Source organism: Callorhinchus milii, unplaced genomic scaffold, assembly GCF_018977255.1.
Source record: "Callorhinchus milii isolate IMCB2004 unplaced genomic scaffold, IMCB_Cmil_1.0 Scaffold25, whole genome shotgun sequence".
In the NCBI taxonomy this organism is placed as follows: Eukaryota; Metazoa; Chordata; class Chondrichthyes; order Chimaeriformes; family Callorhinchidae; genus Callorhinchus; species Callorhinchus milii.
This window is the reverse complement of record NW_024704766.1, coordinates 7,919,552-7,941,318: the sequence shown is the minus strand read 5'-3', so window position 1 is coordinate 7,941,318 and position 21,767 is coordinate 7,919,552. Positions and strand designations below refer to the sequence as shown.

Sequence of the window (21,767 nt, the reverse complement as noted above, 5' to 3'; positions counted from 1 at the left end):
CCTGCCCTTGCCTCCTATTTTCTACCTGTTTATTCCTTAATCCCTCCATGCCATCAATGGGTGTCCAAACCTTAAGTCACTATGCCAGCGTGTACTGTCCATTTAAATGTCCATAATGCGCTTTGTTTGAGATGCTGTGATATAACAGGTGATGCAAGGATTATTATAAATCACATTAGACATTTGTGACGTGGAAGCTCATATCTCGTCTGATGATTCATAATAATATCCTTTCATTTGATACAGCGCTTTTCACGTTTTCTAGACATCTCAAAGCGCCTCACAGAATATATTGTAAAGTGAATTGACGGTATATTTTGGGCGAAACTTAATCCTTTGGGACTTTTGGATTTGGTTTTGTTCACTGGGGAAGAATCCAGGAGCTCTCAAACTCTTTCCGTAGGGAAACTTGCCCTTTTCATATATGTACTCAGCCGTTTCACCTTCCTGCCTATTTGTGGTTAACAGATTAAAAAGATATTTATTTTACTTCAATACAACAACAACAACACAATTACATGTATATAGTGCCTTTCACGTTGGGAGGATGTCCCAAGGTGCAGGACAGACAGAGTTTCGGACCCGAGCTAGGGGTTGGGGTGGGGGAGGGTGGAGGGCAGTGGGGGAAGCAGGGAGATCGAAAGCACGGTCGAAGAGGAGGCTCTTGAGGTGGGTCTTGAAGGTGGCGAGGGGGGCGAGATGGAGGGATTGCGGGATGGAGTTACAGATGGTGGGGGCAGAGTGGCAGAAGGCCCGTCCGCCAATAGTGGGGCGAGCAAAGCGGGGGACGTGAAGCAGGCCGCAACCTGCTGAGCAGAGGGAGCGAATAGGATGGTAGGGGGTTAGGAGGCCAGAGAGATTGAGGGGAGCGAGACTGTGGAGGGTTTTGAAGGTGAGGACCAGCATCTTGAACTGTATCCTCTGTGTGATGGGAAGCCAGTGGAGTCGGGCGAGGATGGGGGTGATAGGGTCACGGAGCCTGGTGTGGGAAAGGACACGGGCTGCAGAGTTCCAGATGATCTGCAGCCTGTGGAGGGAGGAGTTGGGGAGGTCGACAAGCAGTGAGTTTGCATAGTCGAGCCTCGATGTAATGACAGCATGCATGAGGGTTTTGGTGGCCTGTGGCATGAGACAGTGTCGGAGCCCGGCAACGTTGCAGAGGTGGGGGAAGGCAGAGCAGGTCATGGTGCAGATGTGGGATACAGAGGACAGTTGAGGGTCAGACAAGACCCCAAGGTTCCAGACTGGCTTAGTGAGGTGGAGTGTGCAAACATGGATGTGAATAATGTGAGTATGGGGTGTGCATTTGAATCTGATACGACACTGCCTTAAATACAAGTATTTATTAGAAGCTAGTGAAATGAATTTAATCATTGAAATAAAATGGAAAACAATCTTCAACAAACAACAAATTTGTACAGAGCCTTTCATGCCCAGAAGACGTCCCAAGGTGCAGCGATTTGCACCCGAGCTGGGGGTTGGGATCAGGAAGGGGGTAGGGCAGTGATGGTGGGGGTAGAAGATGACTGAAGCCGTGGTCAAAGAGGCAAAGACCTTGAAGGGTGGGAGTGAGGCAAAGGGACTGTGGGATGGAGTTCCAAAGAGTGGGAGCAAATTTAACCTTCAATTTAAAGAATTGGGAATTAATTTAGTTGCCCCCATAATGTGCTCAAAAGTGGTTAATGTCTGATGTACTTTTTTTAAATAAATACTTTGAATAGGTAGATATAAACGTACACAAAAAAAAGCTTTAAAACTCCCAAATATTCTGAGCTATCACAAGAGTGAGGAGCCTAAGGGAGGCCAGGGCGTGAGATTGTGAAATCCAACCCTCCCCCCCCAAAAAAAAAAACAGCCCACGACACACAAGACCTGGAGTTCTATGTAGCTCAGTGGTTAGAACACTCGCCTCGCAAGTGAGAGACCTGGGTTCGATTCCCGGCAGGGCGAAACCTTGAGCAAGTTTGCTTACTCCACACGCCTGATAATAATTCCTCAAGAAGAAAGTGTGGTCTCTCAACCCACAGCTGTTTGTGGGACGCTGCTGTTTGCAATTGGCTGCCACGTTTCACTAACAAAATATACAGTTACTACACTTTATAGAGTATATTGTGAAGTGCTTTGAGACATCTCACGCCGTATCAAACGCAAGGATTATTATTTATTATGAGACAATACAAAGAAAACGTAGAGGATAATGAGGGAAACAAATAGAGAATGAATGAACAGTAATAATAGCTAAACAGTAAGATGTTTGGGGAGTGGGGCCTTGGGGAGGCTTCACTGAGGCCTTGGGGCAAGCGGACAACACGCAGTCAGGGCGGGTCACGTGACCAGGGCGCCAACTTTATTCCCCCCCTTTCTCAAATCCAAAGAAAATATTAATTCTTAATTAATTTGATCGCCGCCGGTATATTCCGGTAGCCAGGGGTCGGTTTGCGGGGTTTGCTGAGGTAACCCCGTGTGTTCGGAGCGGTGGCGACCCTTTATAACCGAGTGGATTTCTCGGGCCTTTTCGGCGGTGACGTCGTGTGTCTGAGCGGCCATATTGGGATCGGGCAGAGCCGAGAGAGAAACAAGAAGAGGAATTAAAGAGGAGAATCGGTTGGCATCGCAGCCATCGCGGGTTCGTTCTCGTCGCTTTTCTTCCCACTTCTCTCCCCTAAGCGCCCTCTCTCCGAATCTGTGTTTATTTCTCGCCCTCGAGGCGCCCGGGCTTTCATTTAAGAAGCTGCGTAGGAAGTTGATTATTTTCTCTCTTCCCTTCCGTTGGCCGTTGTTTTATTTTCCACCGAAGGCCCCAAACCTCTGGCGTCTTTATTTGATCTTATTGTGTTTGCGCGTATATATACATATATAGATTTATATTATATATCTATATATACATACACGCACTTATATCTGTGCGCGTGTATGTATAAATACAGTGGTCGTGTTTTAAAGCTCTTATGTTTATAGTTCGCGTTCGTTTTTTAAAAAAAATAAACCTGGTCACGAAGCATGTTTTGAATATAACGATTCAACCAAATTACTGTAAAATGTGTGTGTAGATTGTCTTTATTACAACCCTCGGCTCCTCATCGACCAAATCCACGAACATTCACTTCGGCTTCAAACACCTATTTCTCGTCAGTTTATGTTAGGAAAACTACGCGTTGTTTTCCTAACATAAACTGACGAGAAATAGGTGTTTGAAGCCGAAGTGAATGTTCAGTGATTTGGTCGATGAGGAGCCGAGCTCGTCTCTCTCTCTCTCTCTGGCCATTTGGTGACAACAAACGCAGCAGTCGTTGCCTGACTCAGTGAGTTGGGCAGTGACTTGTTTACCAGTCTTTGCTAATGCCTGGAGCTTCTACGTCTCTCCCCAACTGAACGTATATTTGGGGGGGAAATGGCTTGTTTTTTTTTAAAAAAACGTATATAGCAGGTTTTTAGATCCTTTGAAGCTATTATTATTATTGAAGCTGTTTATTTAAAACGAACTTTCCCTTTAATACCTACCCTGAGCTTTATTTCACTCTAATGTAGCAGACGTGTAAGTGGGCCTGTGGTTTATTTTAGGTGTTCTCAATGTACCTTCTGGGCTCAGCGCACTTTGGCAGTGAAGAAATTTAGATTACATAAGTGTCTTATTTTTTTAACAAAATGTTGACTTTTTGGGGGGTTGGGGAGTGGGTGGCGGGTGGGAGCAATTGGGAAACCAGAGATGGTTGCAATAAAATTAGCATGATTGAGCTTTTTGCATCTTTTAGATAAAAAATGTTAAGTATATAACTTAAGTAACTTGTGTTTAATTGACTAGATTTGCTTCCAACTGTAAATAATTTGCTGTTTTAATTATAATATTGTTTTAATGTACATTGTTCTCTGAACTAGAGAATCAGGTATATTTATTGCTCATGCAGTTTGTTATATAAAGTGGTATGACCATAAATTTTTTTAAAAATTACAAGTTGTAAAATTCAGACTCCAAAAATTGATCAGATATTTGTGTTCGCCCACAAATATACAGTCAATTCACTTTACAGTGTGTTCTGTGAAGCGCTTTGGGACGTCCTCCCGACGTGAAAAGCGCTATATCAAATGCAAGGATTATTATTATTATTATTATTATTGACCCTGCCTTCCTTTACTGTGAGTTTGAGCCCCACTTTTTGAGCTCACAGTCCAGTCTGCACTTTGAGCAGTTCTAGGTTGGATGTTCTGTCTTTTGGATAGTGTTAAACTGAGGTCCCCGTATGTCTTGTCTGGGGGATGTTAAAGATTCTGTGACAATACTGGACAAGGAATGGTGTTACTCCTGGTAGGTACTAGCCAACAATTCTCCAAATTGATTGGACAATGTCCTCCAGACTGTTGGTGCCGATACCGCATAACAAATATGTTTGCCTTTTAGAGCAGTTCCTACACTTGTGACCTGTGAAGTGCTTTGAGGTGTTTCATGTAGATGTTATTACAGTTTTTTGTCTCAAGTATTTTGTGTGTAAGCTTGGTTAGTGAATATTGGCAGTTATGCTTTGGGCCCAGTGTTGCCTTCAGATAGTGGCACAGACATGTCACCGAACAGCTGTCAGGATTGAAAGCTGTGGTGTATTTTGGCAGGCTGCTAATAGAATTGGTTTTGCTATTTGACCATTAACTGGATCTGCATACGGGTGCTACTGCTTTTAAAGCAGTATAAAAGTCACTGTCAGGTGACTTGAACTGCTAATGTTGCTTGCATGTCAAAACTAAGTAGGTAGTCATCCCATTTATCTACTAGAAAATGCAATTTTCACTCACTCATTTTGTATATTTGAAACATAACCGTTTCATCCAAGCAAGCTGTCAGTATACCATGGCTTTTGGTTTAGGTGGAATGGAGTGCTCTATGTTGTAGTGTCAACCTTTGTATTGTGCTTTGGGAGTTTGAGATCTGTCCATAGATATATAGTTGCTGCACTTGATGTTTTTCTGTGATATCAAGACCTTTTGGGTGCTTTTACCAAATGCAAGAATTTATCTCTCTTTAGACATACTCTCCAGTTTTTATTTTAGGATTTTGATTGGTTACCTCTGGATTGAGGAGACACGCTAATCATTTGAGCTAATGGAAAATGTTAGTGGGTTTCATGCTCATTAGAGCACTCGTAAAATTAAAATTACCTACTGAGGTCCCCACTTGCTTAATGGATAAACACTACCACACATTGTGTGGTAGTGAACATGTCGACCATTGAGGTCCCAGATCCAAGTTCGATATTAGATATTTGATCCCTGAATGAGGGAAGATAATGGGAGTATCTTAATGCTTGCTTTGGTCCAACCGAGCCTCTGTAAAGTGCTCTGAAACATTGCCCTATGTGAAAGGTGCTATATAAATTGTGGTAAAGACCCTAGAGATATTCTGAGTTTGTGGGCGTTGGGTGCAATAGAATTCCTTTTTGGTTTTGATGATTGTAAATCAATAAATTTGTTGGTTGAATATTTTCTTGATTGAATAGTCAATTATGACAATTAATAGCCCCGTGGACTACGGGTTGCTATTAACTGTCAAATAGACGGCAAATATCCCTCATTTGGGCTCATCCATGTTCCTGTTTGGGCAAAGTATGAGGGGCTGTCAGTATAATCCAGCATGATACATCATCTTGAGAAGTGCTAACAGAAGGGGAGCTTTCATTCCTATGTTAGGACTCCCTTGCAGTGTGTTGTGGATTAAGACAACCTTAAAACTATCTGTCCAGCAAAGTTTGTACTATAGATTCCTTATGCTACAGAAGTACATTTGGATTGTGTGGAGGATCTTTGTGTTCTAGTTGTGGGAAGCAGTTGCAACTTGACCTCAAGGTGTATGCAAATCATCTCTAATAATGAGATGGTTCCTCCCGAATGGCATGCAAACAGCTAGAGTGTGTCCAGTGTGTTGAGAAATGTGTTCCATTGCCAACTCTTGCTCTGCATAGTACTCCCATTTGCAGAAAGTTTCTTGTTGCTAGTAGTTATAAAAAGCCTAAATAACTGTGTGCAAGGAGCAAATCACTTGATGGTTCCAGGGGTTTAATTTTCAACTTCTGTGCTTATCAGAAGTCCATCGTCTGAGGGTTTGAGCTCCATTACTGAGCTTGTTTCTTGTGCCAGTTTGTAACCCTTGAAAGGGCTGTAATAATGTGAACCATTTTTTAAAAAAAATAAGTGGAAATAATGGAGACTTCAAAGATTTCTTTCCATCAGCCGTATTCTCAACTCCTTGCTTTATTTCTCAATGCTGATTGCATCTCCCAGCCTGATCTTGTATCTTCCCAGCTATGACCTTGTTTACCACTCTGGCTACCATTTGTATTGGCAGCTGCAGCATTTTGATGGTCAATGCTTAACCTTGAAGAGTTCAGAGATCTGCATTGTTATATTCTTAGTCTTATGCTCTGTATGATTTACAGTATTTAAATAGGCATGTAAATACTACCTCAGAGAGGTCTTGGAAAATATTTAATCTGTTTTAAGATTGAAATATGATTTGGAGAGTTTTTGATCATCTTTGTCAGTTTTATAAGTAACTCAGATTATGGTCAGTTGAAAAAGTAGTATTGGCCTATCAACTTGGATATCAAATTAATTGTTCATCATATTTGTGCTTAATTTCAGTAATTATTTAAATGGAGCTCCAGCAAGCCAAAATGTTCACTTAATCAGTTAGAAATCATATTGTTTAATATCTGCTCCTTCATTGTACAGTGAGTATAGGGACAACCTTGTGTGATGTAGCCTTTAAGGATTGGGTATATTTAGAACGCTTAGGATATGACAAACAATGTATGAGAGCAGTTGATCAGCGTGCTCTTAATTTTGTTTCTGTTAATGTTGTGTTTGTTACTTTGCTGTGTTGGCAGCATGAGTACGTTGGTTGGTTTGGTACAGGTTCTGAATGAATTTTCAAAGCAAAAAGTTGGTGAGTAATCCATGTAAGATCAAAATCTTGATAGAGATTTTCATAATAAAAGTGAGTCTTTTCTGTCCCTCTGCTGTTGTGAAGTTAGATTAGGTCGTAAAGAAACACAAGTCTGCTCTCTGAGAGAGAGCAGGATGAGGTTGAGAGGTCATTCAGAACTCTGCAGCTCGTGTACTGTCCCGCACCAGGCTTCAGGACCACATCACTCCCACCCTCGCCCTCGCTCGCCTCCACTGGCTCCCCATCCCCCAGAGGATTGATTTCAAGATCCTCATCCTCACCTACAAGGCCATTCCCGGCCTCGCTCCCTCCTACCTCTCCAACCTACTATCCCCCTACCTACCTGCCCGTACCCTCCATTCCTCCGGCTCCGGTCTGCTCCACGTCCCCCGCCCCAACCGCCCGACCATCGGTGGTTGGGCCTTCAGCCCCGAGGCTCTGGAACTCTATCCCCCAGTGCCTTCGCCGCTTCCTCCCTTTCCTCCTTCAAAACCTTTCTCTTTGACCGAGCCTTCAGCTCCCCTCTCGACTCCCTTCCCTCCCCTCACCCTGACCATTTCCCCCCTGCTCAGGTCATGACCCAACTGTGCAGCGCCTTGGGACGTCCTCCTGACGTGAAAGGCGCTTTATAAATGGAATCTTGTTGTTGTTGTTGTGTGTGTGTTAATTTTTTAAAATGTTTTTGCATCGTGCGCAGTTCTGGAGGAATGATTTTAAGTTCATGTCAAAGTAAAATTTCCTTTTCAAAATTAATTTGTAAGAATTGTCCTAGTCAGTTTTAAAATTGCTTCTTGACTATTTATAGAATGCCCTTGCTGTCTGACATTATGGTAATCTATTCTGCAGTGGGGAAACAAAGTAACAGTCTCTCATTTCACAGGGTACAATCTTAAAGAGTTAGCATTTTTTTCTATACTCAAATGTGTTATTATTAAAGCTCAATATTTAAAAACAAAGGTTCCTGTTGGGTATTATGCTGTATTAATGTCCAAGATGAATCCTGTGGTAATGGAGAGGTAATGTCAAACCATTTCAAGTGTTGTTAGACGTACCTGCTAACGTGCATTTAAATAATAATAATCCTTGCATTTGATATAGCGCCTTATCACGTCTTCGAGATGTCTCAAACCGCTTCACAGAATACAATGTAAAGTGAATTGACTGTATATCTTGTGGGCAAAACGCAGCAGCCAATTTCACACAGCAGCGTCCCACAAACAGTTGTGGATTGAATTACCATATTATTTTTTTAAATGTGCGTGTGTTTTTGTTAATTTATTTTTATTGCAATTACAGGTTGAATTGAATACAGGTTGAATTGAATACGCACAAGATCTTTATGAAAAGGAGGATTTATATGAAAAAAATTGTCTAAGCATCAGTGCAAGCGACCGCTTGACTTTTTAAAAGACTCGTACGAGTACTTGCCTTGATTGCAACAGAGGACTCGTATATATTGAGCAGACTTATTATCTCTTCATTTGAAGAGGTTTAGACTATTACAGTTTCTGTATGAACATTGGGCTGTAAACTGAAACCACATATATATATATTATATAGATATATATATAAAAATACACAGAATGACCACAGCCAGGACGGAGAATCCCATTATTATGGGTTTGTCTACTCAGAATGGGCAGTTGAGAGGTCCATTGAAGCCCAGCACTGGACCAGGAGGAATGCCACCACAGCAAACTACACAGACCAACCAACAGCTCCAGCAGCTAAAACATGCCAGCACACTGAATGGCACTCAGCAGCAAGCGCACACAACCAGCACCACCATCAAGTAAGTCGCTTTTACAGTACAAGAATACTTAAAAAAATCCTTAGCTGTTGCGTTGTGTAAACTAGTTTTGCTGCTTTCATTTAAAAAAATTTTTTTTTTACTAAGTCAGCTGCAGTGCCATGACTATTTTCAGTGTGCCTCAACTGAACCTCAGTTCCTGACTTGGTCCCATTTTCCGCTGAATTAAGACCTTCACTTATGTCCCAACTTGTAACACTTATAGTATTTGACTCTTGGAAGACCTTGATGTGAGGATAGAAATGGCAACCGGAAATCTTTCTTTATAGTTGAATGTCCTTTCCCCAACCCTATTTTCCTTTCGTTAATCACCGTGGACATTGTGAATGTGATGCTCTGAAGCTAGTTGGGTAAAATGTATTTTTTTGTACTAAAAATGTGAAGTTGTTTTAAGTGGGGCACAATGGTGGGTGTTTGCTGGTCTATGTATGGTGTAGATATTCTATACCCTTGGTACCTCTAAAGTGCAAGGCTTCATTTTGAAAAAGATTGATTTCAAATTCAGGATGGTGAGTTCATTTGAACGTTGCAGGACTGCATGAATTTCTGTTATGTAGAATGGACTTGGCTTGTATTTTGTGTGTGCAAGGTGCCTTTTGCCTTAGACACAAGCTATCACTGTAATGTTGGAGATTTAATCTCTTCTGTATATTTTAATTCCCTGTAGACCAGGTGATGACTGGAAGAAAAGCTTAAAATTACCTCCAAAAGACAGGAGGATGAAAACTTCGGTAAGAGTTTCAACAAAATTTGCTTCTGCTACAAAATATCATTCCAAACTGTGAGGAATAGAAATTCAGTAATTCCTTTCTTGAAAGACAATGGTATTTATCAGTCTTGTTTATCTGTAATGAAAATAATTGCTTGTGGGAGAAGCACATCTTCCTTTCCACCCAATATCATTACAAAAAATGAAAACAATGCCTACAGTCTTGTAAACTTCTTAAACTTTCCCCTCCTCCCCATAAATGCTTAGCATTCTGTTCTCCGTATGCACTTGGGAATGTTATTCTAATATCTAAATCAGGATATCTTGAGGTGGCTACATAGGTGAGATGCATAACAGACTACCCTGAATGCTAATGTGGAGCCCCCATACTGGTGTGGGAGATATTGCCTTATATTTTTGGAAAGATGGTTTTAAACTTTACACACACCACCGCTCCAATGACAAGCCAATTCATGATTATAAGAAAAGCGTTTGAACTTCTGCAGATATCAACACCAACTAGTTGTTTGACTCTGCCTTTGGGCGTGTCACTACTACCTTGGTTGGGCTTCCCCTTTATCTCCGTTAATAAAAAATGTTTTTTTGACATCCTGTGGGAAAATTGTAAGTGGGCTCGGGGTGCTGCATGCCTAGTGTAACGTGGTAACAAATGTTTGTATTAACATACAGCAGAATTGCACAAATCTGTATGCTACATTGTACACTGTTTTGTCATTGTTTAGGATGTAACCGCCACAAAAGGAAATGAATTTGAAGATTACTGTTTGAAGCGTGAGCTGCTAATGGGCATTTTTGAAATGGGCTGGGAAAAACCGTCTCCAATCCAGGTGTGTATGCTCTAACTGAAGCAGTGTTCTGGATGGGTTGTTGGAAGAGTTTGATTGAGAAAGTAGAAACTGTGTTTGTGCTTAATCTAGAGTAACAGTCTAAATGCTTATTTGTTGATCTCTCCACCGATCTGTTCTGGTCCTTCAGTTTGGCATTGGGTATTACTAATGCCAGATTGATGCTGTGCTATTCTCTGAAATGCATTGCCTTTGTTTGTTAGGAGGAGAGTATTCCTATTGCATTGTCTGGCAGAGACATATTGGCCAGAGCCAAAAACGGAACAGGTAAAAGTGGAGCCTACCTCATTCCATTACTTGAACGGCTGGACCTGAAGAGAGACTGTATTCAAGGTTAGTTGGTATAAATTCTTCCCCTCAAGTTTTACTGACAGCTCAGATTTAAAGATTTCGAACAGCTCACTATTTAGGCCACTTTTTTAAATTTGAAACAAGGTGACCAAATATCAAATTCACTAATAACACAACAACAAGATTCCATTTATAGAGCGCCTTTCACGTCGGGAGGACGTCCCAAGGCGCTGTACAGTTGGGTCAGGACCCGAGCAGTGGGGAAATGGTCAGGGTGAAGGGAGGGAAGGGAGGGAGCGAGGAGGGGGTAGAGAGTCGAGAAGGGAGCTGAAGGCACGGTCAAAGAGAAAGGTCTTGAGACCGGCCTTGAAGGAGGAAAGGGAGGAGGCAAGGCGAAGGCACTGGGGGATAGAGTTCCAGAGCCCAGGGGCTGAGAGGCCACCGATGGTAGGGCGGTTGGGGCGGGGGATGTGGAGCAGACCGGAGCCAGAGGAACGGAGGGTACCGGCAGGTAGGTAGGGGGATAGTAGGTCGGAGAGGTAGGAGCAAAGTAACTGTCCTTACAAACTTCAGTGATTATCTTACAGTTGGTAAATTACAATAGGCCTGCTGTTTGACATTGGGTCTTCTTTGAGGGAAAGAACAGCTTACAGTTGGTTAGGTGCTTCAGTGAATAAATCCCCAGCTTTACAATTACTGTGTTCTTATATAAAAAGCTGTGGATGCTGGATCCATTCACATTTTCAAGACTAAGGTGAATAGATGTTTGTTGGATCAGGGGATCAAGTGATATGGGGCAAAGGCGGGTAATTGGAGTTGAGGCACAGATCAGCCATGATCTATTAGAATGGTGGAACAGGCCCATGGAGCTGAATGGCCTCCTCCTGTTCTTATGTGCCTGTAACTATGTTTGTTTTTAGCTATGGTGATCGTGCCGACCCGAGAGCTGGCACTGCAGGTCAGTCAGATCTGTATCCAGGTCAGCAAGCACATGGGAGGAGTGAAAGTCATGGCTACCACAGGAGGAACCAATCTCCGAGATGACATCATGAGGCTTGATGAAACAGGTGAGCATGTAAACCCGTGTCATAATTAGCTTAAGATGATACTAGAACATGGGACTCAAAAACAGTGTTAATAATGTTTAGACACCAATTAGTAATATCTTGATCGCTTCAGAATATAGACTGATTGTCCTTCTGAACAGACCAACAGAATGTAACTCAACAGTTTGCATTCCGAAGTGCTGGGGATTTATCTGTACGTCTGATTTCAATATTCATTCTTCAATATCCAATGAATATTGAAAACTGAACTCATAGTCAAACCCACCTGCTGAAGCTCCCAGAGATTGCTGACGATTGAAAATGGTTCTAAAGGCGTAAGAGATCTGTATTCTGATAACATTCTTTGGTTTAATACAGTCCATGTGATCATTGCAACACCTGGAAGAATCTTGGATTTGATCAAGAAAGGCCTGGCGAAAGTTGACAACATACAGATGATTGTTTTAGATGAGGTAGGATGAGCAATTAGCTTGTAATCAGTTGAACGCCTTATTTAAAAGCACTGGTGCTCCCAACGCCACTGGGGCCTTTTCTGTACGTCTGATTCAAAATGTACTGAGGAGTGAATCTAATGTGGCTATTTAGGAATTGTTCTGGATTAATACATTGTTTTTTAATGCATTGTAACTTTTTTTAATAAACACTTTGCTGTGAATGACCAATTGATGCTGAGCAAATCAATTTTGTAGTGCCGAATGTTTAACTGAGCACTGTTGTTTTCCTGAATGTTCCTTCCTATAGGCAGATAAACTGCTTTCACAGGACTTTGTGCAGATGATGGAAGATATAATCTCTACATTACCAAGAAACCGGCAGATCCTGCTTTACTCTGCCACTTTCCCACTCAGTGTACAGAAATTCATGGTAAGAAATGGATGTTGGAAAATTTATTTGTAAATTTATCTGGGAGGTGGGATTCAGCTACAAATGTCTATCAAACTGCGTAATTTAAAAGCTATAGAGAGTACAATATCTTTCAATTCCTTATGTGATTGGGTTAAATGGGGATTCCTGATTAACTTTGCGTGTACATACTGAGGAAAGTTCTAAACCAAATAGCTACACCTGTCCTTGTAATCACCTAATCCAAAATCAATGGGCAATTCAGTGCAATATGCTTCTTGTAACTGAATTCTGTGTTTGGGAAAGAATATCTTTAAATGCTTTTGACAATATACTGACCACTGTGTTGTAGATGATGCAAGACTGCTTAGCTGAGAGAGTGCCAAATGTGAGTCATTTATTAAATTTAAATGACTCTAATCTAATTTCAGGTTAAATAATTTTAAAAATTGTTTTCAGGATCTGAATTAAAGTTTTTATACTGTGATCCTTTCTTTCAGAATTCACATTTGCAGAAACCGTACGAGATTAACCTGATGGAGGAGCTGACACTGAAAGGAGTAACCCAGTACTATGCCTATGTGACAGAACGGCAGAAAGTCCACTGCCTCAACACGCTCTTCTCTAGGGTAAGAGCAATATTCAGCCTAGTTTGTTACAGAAGTAACTAGTGGTTGCTAATCTCTTAAATATGGTAACTGCTTGTTTTTAAAGATGAGGAAAATGTACATCCTGAATTTTCTAATGATTGATATACATGTATTTTTAGCTCCAGATTAACCAGTCGATTATATTCTGCAATTCCTCCCAGCGAGTGGAATTGCTTGCCAAGAAGATATCCCAGCTGGGTTACTCCTGTTTCTACATTCATGCTAAAATGAGGCAGGTGAGTTATATTAAAAAAATGCAGACTTGGGTACTTGTGGTCAGAAGGAGTGTTCTCCAAAAGCCCAGTCTTGAGGTAAAAGTAACGGTTATTTCTCTCTCTCTCTCCCCCCCCCCCCCCCCCCCCCACACGCACACACACACAAGTGTGCGCACACACGGTCATTCGTGAAAATTTACAAATACACATTCATAGGGGTGTGAGGCTCAAATATTCATTTTAAAGTGGCTTTTATTTAATATAATAATAATATGGTCACTCAATCCAAGACTGTTTATGGGACGCTGCTTTGTGCAATTGGCTGACGCATTTCGCCCACAACATATAAGACGCTGTATCAAATGCAAGGATTATTATTTATTTTAACCTTTTAAGAATGTCCAAAATGTAGCTTGAAACCTCATTTAGGCCAATGAAGCTCATCCCGAATCACTTGTTTCATGACTTTCTCAGGGTCTTTCAGCTTGAGATTGTTTTGATGCACTTAAACAAAACTTGCTGTGGCACCTGGTGAAGTGAACTGTACAGTAGCTCCTTATTCAGGGATATAGAAGTCGAGAATTTGCTACTAAAATTTAACTTTTTGTTTTATTTTGACAGGAACATCGCAACCGTGTGTTCCATGATTTTAGAAATGGAATGTGTCGCAATTTAGTTTGCACTGGTAGGTACTTGCATTATTCCCATGTTTTCATTTCACTCAATGCCAGCTGAATATACACTGTTGGTTCTTGGTATTTTGAATGTTGTTAAAAACTAGTAGAGTGAGTTGTTTGGGAAGTACATCAAATCAGCCTCTTTATGTTTAATTTACAAGAGCAATCAAGAGTGACCAGTTTCCAGAAACTGAAGGGAAAGACTCTTGCTGGGAGTTTGCAACATGTATGATGATTATACTCTTCAGTGGTTAGCCAGGCATATCTTTCTGGGAAATGCATATGAAAGGGCCATAGAATATTGTGTTCTGAAAAACCTAGACACCCTCCTGGAGAAAGAAAGTATATATAGATGGATTTTCCAGCAGAATGGTATTGATGTATGGAAATGTTGATTTGTTTCACCAATTTTCAATGTAATACATTAGTCTCTGCCTGCTGTTCTCTCTTAGATCTGTTCACTCGTGGTATTGATATCCAAGCTGTGAATGTTGTAATAAACTTTGACTTCCCAAAGATTGCAGAGACCTATCTACATCGCATTGGCAGATCAGGTAAGCTTCTTTCTAAGATTTTTTTCACAACCTTCCTCATTGACTACAATTGTAGTTTGGTGAATTTTCAAACTTCTGAACCTTGTGGACTTTATACTGAGTGTCTAAAGGGTTCTTTGTAACTTTTCCTCTCCACAGGAAGATTTGGTCATCTGGGCCTGGCAATCAATCTCATCACATATGATGACCGCTTTAATCTGAAGGCCATAGAGGAGCAGCTAGGAACGGAGATCAAACCAATCCCTGGCAGTATTGACAAGAGCCTGTATGTTGCAGAATACCACAGTGAGCCGGATGGTGAGGACAAACAGTAGTACTGCAAACAAATTTGGTGAGTTTTCATTCAAATGTTTATAAGTGGATGTAAATTTATTGCATCCATGACTTGGAGTTGATAGAACTATAATAGTAAACTTTGGGGTTTAGCTTGTGGAGAGAGAATAGGGCCTGTGGGGAATGGTTGAGGTGGTATGGTCAATGTTTCAAGGGGTTCCCTGATGCAAAACATCAATGCCACTAAGATTCTCACATCTTTGCAGCCACCAACTGGTGGGTATAGTGAAATGGATTCCCTTTGCAAGGTTGATAGGTTTAATTTTAATCATTAGCTGTAAATGTTGGGACATTGATTTGTCTTCTCTTGTCCTCGGTGCAACTAATATTCTCTTTCACTCCCCCACAGGCACCGACCGATCACCGAATACAGAAACTGAAGTTTTTTTTTGTCTGTTCTGGAACACATCACTTCTTGGGGATACCCTTCTCTTTTCATCTAAGACAGTACCAAACTTCATATTTTTTTCCCCCCTTATTTGATGACACAAAGTGTAGTTCCCTGACTTTTGTGAAGGACCATTTCTTCCTGAGCTCAATGGTTTGCACTGTGTGCAGGGAGTGGACATCTATTGCACTAACTGGCACGGGGATCTAGACTAAGCAGCACTGAAGAGCTGGACTAAACAGTGGACAGCACACTTTGTTAACTCCTTCTTTTCTCTTCCCTCCCCTCCCTTTTCTCCTTTTGCTTTTTTGCTGACCAGCCACTGACCAGCATATTCATCTGATGATTTCTCAACTTCTCCAGCAAACTCATCAATCTTGGATCTACCAAGTTTTTTATGGTATTCGTATAAAGTGCCTTACAGTGATGCAGGACCATATGAATACCGCCCCTAGATTATAGCCACATTATTTTGGAGGGGGGAAGAGTTATGTAAATTCATTTGTCATTGGTTTCCATTGGGAAGAGTAAAATGGTATATGGAAAAGGGGAAGAATCTTCAACCGTTTTTAGATATTTTTAATTTTTGAAAGCGGCTATTTTTCTTGGAGAAGTTGAAGGAGAAGTCCGGATGAAATGTACTCTTGATGTTGTATATATGTTAGATATGACTGGGTTTAAAAAAATTTTTTTTTTTTTTTGCAGCATTTGCGTTCCAGAAGGAAAGCTTGCATTTTATTTTAAACTTTTTTTCTCTCCTCTTCGTGGTGGTCGTTAAGAAAATTCCCAGCACGACCCTAGCAGAACACTAAGAAACGCCTCTTAGACTCGAATGTAGACTGTTCTGCAGCACCTACACTCAGACTCTGGGGAACTTCTAAAATGGGCGTCCATTTTCCTTCTGTGAGCGAGGTGAAGTGTGTCCCACGGAATTTTTGATGTGTATACACCTGTAAACATGTAAATAGTTTTTTTCTATCATCTTGTTACCTTTGATAAAAAAAAAATGGTTACTTGGGCTGGGAGGGGATGGGTAGGATGTTGCTGTATAGCTAAAGCTGTGAGGGGCACTGTTGCATGCAACATCAGCAACCTAAAACCAACTGTGTTATAGTGTGAAGCAATCCTATAGCTGATAGCAACCTTAAAATGACAGCTGTTATATAAATGGCAACTTTATACATTCCTGCATCAAAGGGTTAGGATACAATGGTCCCCATAACACTGCCAGGTGTTTGGTGTTAAAATACCACAATTAACAAAGGATTCTTTCACCCCCCTGACCCCCCCCCCCCAAGAGAAATGGTTGAGCCTTGGAACACTTCATTGGCTTCATAGTGCTTACTTCATGTGAAGTAGGTGAAATATCCCAAATGAACTGATGGATTTTGTAAGAACAGCAGCTGGGTATCATTTGCTCCCATCGACAATGGTAAATGGTGAAATCTGTTCAAATGCAGTGACCCGTTAAACAATGGCAGCTGCATTCAACCATGGCTGCCACTCATTTCTCTTCCTTCGACCTTTTAATCCCTTCACCTGATCTTCATTGTGATTACTGCACTTGGTGATCTACACTGCATTTAAAGGCAACTTAGCTACACTTAATTCTTTCGATTAGGCTATCTCGACCTTGTGGAAAAAAAACATAGGCAACCTGAGCACTTTTAAATTCAATCCTCTCCACGTCACCTCCTGAATCAAAGCTCAACTATTAAGACTGAGGTAACTATGATTTTTGCCCAAAATATAACTTTAAAGAACTTTAAAAAGTTGGCTCTATTTGTAAATCTCTTAACTGAATCTAATTTGGCATGTCTATTCCAGCTAAACTGATAACGTCAGTATCCATTGAGCAAGAGCTGCAGCCCTTGTTGCAGGGTGCCACGGTTCTTACTGTCCACGTACCTACAGGCTAACATCGCTGTAGTAAATCAGTGCCACTTTGACCCTCTTCATTCGTGTTAAAAGTAGACTGAGTAAAATTGGAGCAGCCTTTTGAGTCATTTATTGTACTTTTGTTATTTTAAAATATTTTAACTCCTTATACCACACACATGCTTAACCAGTTCCATGATCACATACACCATAGTGTCACTATAATTTCAGAATAGACTGATACCATCATATCTGCTTATGAACCCTTTTAAGCATTGCTAATGGTATGTCTAGTGAACAGAAATCCTTTCTCGGCAGTCATTGATAAGATGTGCATTTGTTACAGCTTTACTTTTAGCATATCTACCTAAACATGGTTTCTATTCCATCCTTTGTTAGGGTCCTTTTTTGTTTCTTAATGGTCAACTTCTGTATTAGGAATTGTAGTAAAACCCATTTTCTTTTCTACAGCTATTCAATAATCAGCTGTAGGTGCCGTTGCTTGCAGCTGTGCCCCTCACAGTGTGCTGGTAGATTGGCCTGATGTACAGGCAGTGAGAAGGGATGGGACAGAAAACTTGATTGCTAATATCCTTCGGCCCCAGCAACTGCTGTCTCAGAGGCACCTGTACTTAAACCAACTCCAACTGTAGTCATAAGCTGGACCTGGTTATGATCCAAGTGCAAAATCGTGGCTGGAAGAATCCATTTTTAAGAGAATAATTTGCCATTAAAGGAAATTTCCACTCCCTTACCCGTTTATAGGGACAGAGGAGCACACCCTGTAATCTGGACAGTTGATAAAGCTATAGTGCTGAAAGCTTGAGTCTCCCTATAGCTTTTATTTAGTAGTGGTTAACACCTAAGAGTCCACAAGTTTTGGAGTTGGGTTTTTGGAGTGTTGGATTCGCGATTTGTTCAGTCTACTAAAATACCTATCCTTGGTTTTGTTAATGTGGGGTCTGGACCATCGACCCGTTGGATTCTTCCACCCCTCAAATTCCTTCCCATTTTGAAGTGCACATCGTTTTTTCTCGAGTATTTAGGGATGGGTTTGAGTAAAGAGTATGAATACTTCAGGTAGAGTGCAATGGAATCCGATATTCAAGGTGTTTGAAACCTCTTGTACTTACAAAGTGTGCAATGAGCATTTTGTGCAATGTTTTGCCAATATTTGTTTTTAATCAGGATTTATAGTCATTTAAACTTGCACTTTTTGGGAGTAGAGTTCTGGGTGTGTTGCAGGTGCCTCTGTGATAGATTTCCATTTTGTCTAATGTGCAAAGATTATAGGGTTTACAAGATTTAAAGTGCTGTAATATAAGTGTCAGTAGCAGAAAGCTGTGTTGATGGACAGACGTGAGCATGTGTGCCAGCTGCATAAACACCTTCAGTTCTGCAGGTACTTCACTTAATAGCAGCTATTTGGGGAGGGGGGAGGGAGGGAAGGAATTGACCAAACGTAGCATATTGCTCGTGTACTGCAGCTTTCTTCATCTCTGGATACCGATGAAGGGATCGTTCCAAGCAGAGTCACTTCTCGTCTTGTACATAGAACCGAGGGCAGTGTGCACATCAGACACAAAGCTTGTGTTGGACTTTGAAAGTACACACTGCCATCATTGACAAGCAAGCCTAGTGCCATGGGTAACGATCTCTGTCGAAGCACAGATACATTTGAAAATATGTAGTATTAATGCTTAGCCTCGCCTGTGTAAGGGTTGGCACTTAACTAGACTGTCTCCCAGTGGCTTCCCATGTTGGCAGCTATCTGGTGAGGGTAAGACAATGCCGGAGTATGCAAATTGTTTTGGATAGGGAAAGATGCTTTCAGTTACCAGTGTTGAGGCAAAATGTGTGCCCACATTGTCTCAACAGTGGTTTTCTAATTTATAAAAGCCACTGATGTAGGTAGGTAACAGCAGATACCTACATCAACCTGCTGTAAGAACTCTGTCAATGTACAGTTCTAAAAAAGACAGATCCTTAGTGAAGAGCAACTGACCTAACTCTGTTACTGAGGAACTACTTTTTACTGTAGGGCTTTTCCTACAAAAGGGTTGTTCTGTAATCATTCACAGTGCGTTCCACAACAGGTGACTGGCTTCTTTGAATACAATAGGGAGGGGGGGAGGGAAAACAATTATTTTTAAAGTACAGAATGAGATGAGCATCTTTCCCTAGTTAGTTCTCCGCCAAATTTTGTTTCGTGCAATAGGTAAGACCTTGCTGGCTTGAATCATCCTCAGCCAATGGTTGCACGCTCAGTGACCTAATCATCTCATTCTAAGTTTTTTTGGGGTTTGTTTTTGGGGATGGGTGGGAGGGTCTGCTGTTCAGAGGGCTGCATCTACACTGAAATTTTTTGTCCACATGAGTTCAAAATGGATGTGTGCTCTGCCACTGTCCAAAGTAAATTTTCATATGGTTAAGATGACCAACATGTCCAATCCAGTGTTTTGTTGGGATTAAAGGGCATTTTGACTTTGGTAAATTGGACCTTTTTAATTATTTTCCCCTTTTCATTAACTTCTCAAGGCAAAAATTAAGGGGGTGGGGGGAGAGATCGCCACTTATTGTGCAGATGTAGCCCTCTGATTTGGGGGGAGGGTGGGGTGGGGGGACAGGGTTGGGGGTTTAAAACTCAAAAGTTCAAAATAACGCAAAATGCATATGGATCTCTACCAAAGGGTTGGGGTTTGGGCTTGAGTTTCAAAAAGACGAAGACAAAACTTGTCCCATTTCAGTGTTCGAGTAAAAGACTATGCCATTACTAAAGCCGTTTTACCAATTTGAACAAAAATCCTTAATTTGTCATTCAAAACAAATTGAGTGCATTCTAAACCCAATACATTAGTTATGGATACTGAAACATATAGGACTGTTAAATGGTAATGCTTCCCTAAAGTAAACGTTGTTGCTTACAGATATGAAGACAAGCCTACTTAAAAAAAAATCAAATTTGGTTCCTTATCGGTAAAAATTGGCTCTGAATATTCCAGTGTACTAAACTTCTTTCAAACCAGAATTTTTTTTTCCTTTAAGGCTGATGCTATGTGGTCTGGTTGTGAAATGATTTGGATGCCTATTCAGAATGAGTTGTGAGAAGATTGTTTAAAGAAAGCTACAGAAGTTGCATTTTGTTCATTTCAATAAAAACTCACTGGAATCTAATTGATTGTGTTTTAATTTATTTTGCTCTGACCAGTGTTCTAGACTTGTGCTCAATTAGTAATTGCTGGTTATTTGGGGGAGGAAAAGGAAAGTGTCTACGATCTCGAGGATTATGTAAAGATGCACCTTCAGGACCCATTTACCCAATCCCTGTGTGGTACAGTCAGAGAACATTGGTTCAGCCCAAAGACTAAGTGGCTTGAAAGATTGGGATGAATAAATGTATTTGGTTCCACTATTCTGAGTGCTTGATCCCAGCTGGTCAGTGCTCTGGTTAGTGCTAGGTTTAGCTGGTTGAACTCCAGCAACTCCTCCCTCCTACCTCTCCGACCTACTATCCCCCTACTTACCTGCCCGTACCCTCCGTTCCTCTGGCTCCGGTCTGCTCCACATCCCCCGCCCCAACCGCCCTACCATCGGTGGCCTTCAGCCTCTCAGCCCCGAGGCTCTGGAACTCCATCCCCCAGTGCCTTCGCCGCTTCCTCCCTTTCCTCCTTCAAGGCCGGTCTCAAGAGCTTTCTCTTTGACCGAGCCTTCGGCTCCTCTCTCGACTCTCTACCCCCTCCTCGCTCCCTCCCTTCCCTCCCCTCACCCTGACCATTTCCCCCCCTCCTCGCTCCCTCTCTTCCCTCCCCTCACCCTGACCATTTCCCCAATGCTCGGGTCCTGACCCAACTGTACAGCGCCTTGGGACGTCCTCCCGACGTGAAAGGCGCTCAATAAATGGAATCTTGTTGTTGTATTTGAATTCACAATCCGGGGTCTTTAAACTGTGACTCCGGCCAAAGACGTGTAAAATTCTCAAATTGGGTAAGTAGGATTTATCCCTCCAGTCCTGGGAGTACATTCCAAACACAGACATTTATAGAAATTTATAGACATTTACCTACTATAGAGTAGGTAACATACATTCGTGGATCTCTTGTCCAGTTTGGATATTAAGCATGTTGATTGGTTTCTGCATTGGTCCATATCCCCCACCCCCCAAAAAAATAAAAGTGACAATGAGACCAGTTTAGTAGGGTTTACTAGGAGGTTGGAACACTTTCTTGCTAATAGGATGCAAAATGAATAAATTTTTGTTGACCCGTACCAGTTCCCCTTCCTGTGCTTCCTTTCATTTGGAAAGTTCTGTTATATACGGGTGTCACTACAGATCCCGGATCAGTGTAGAGCCGGGTGACTGGGCTACCCACCTGTCCCTCATTTACTGTGTACGTTTGCAACTCACAGAACATTAAATTCAACCACTTGATTGGTCATTTTACAAAGAAACTTGTTTCTGTTTTAATTGAAAACACCATGAGCAAAATATCAAGTCCAAAAAGCACAGAAATGATTGTGTGGCTTGTCTGGAAACGTCCACTAACTGCTCTGTCAATAT

General features: G+C 41.5%; 1 protein-coding gene across 3 annotated transcripts; it reads left to right on the top strand.

Annotated features, from left to right (window-relative positions):
* Nucleotides 1-2,487: 2,487 nt before the first annotated feature.
* On the top strand, nt 2,488-20,383 carry ddx6 (DEAD (Asp-Glu-Ala-Asp) box helicase 6). 3 transcript variants are annotated; one of them, XM_007911192.2, is made up of 15 exons: nt 2,488-2,626; nt 8,225-8,720; nt 9,406-9,469; nt 10,191-10,295; nt 10,517-10,646; nt 11,525-11,671; nt 12,029-12,123; nt 12,413-12,535; nt 12,867-12,902; nt 13,015-13,143; nt 13,284-13,400; nt 14,001-14,064; nt 14,509-14,610; nt 14,749-14,941; nt 15,293-20,383. In XM_007911192.2, the coding sequence occupies exons 2-14, from the start codon at nt 8,512-8,514 to the stop codon at nt 14,922-14,924; spliced, it is 1,497 nt and encodes a 498-aa protein (XP_007909383.1). In that variant the 5' UTR covers nt 2,488-2,626; nt 8,225-8,511; the 3' UTR covers nt 14,925-14,941; nt 15,293-20,383. The 3 variants fall into 3 exon arrangements, with proteins under 3 accessions (XP_007909383.1, XP_007909384.1, XP_042199813.1); XM_042343879.1 differs by lacking the exon at nt 2,488-2,626 and adding an exon at nt 3,473-3,535; XM_007911193.2 differs by lacking the exon at nt 12,867-12,902.
* The last annotated feature ends 1,384 nt before the right edge of the window (nt 20,384-21,767 follow it).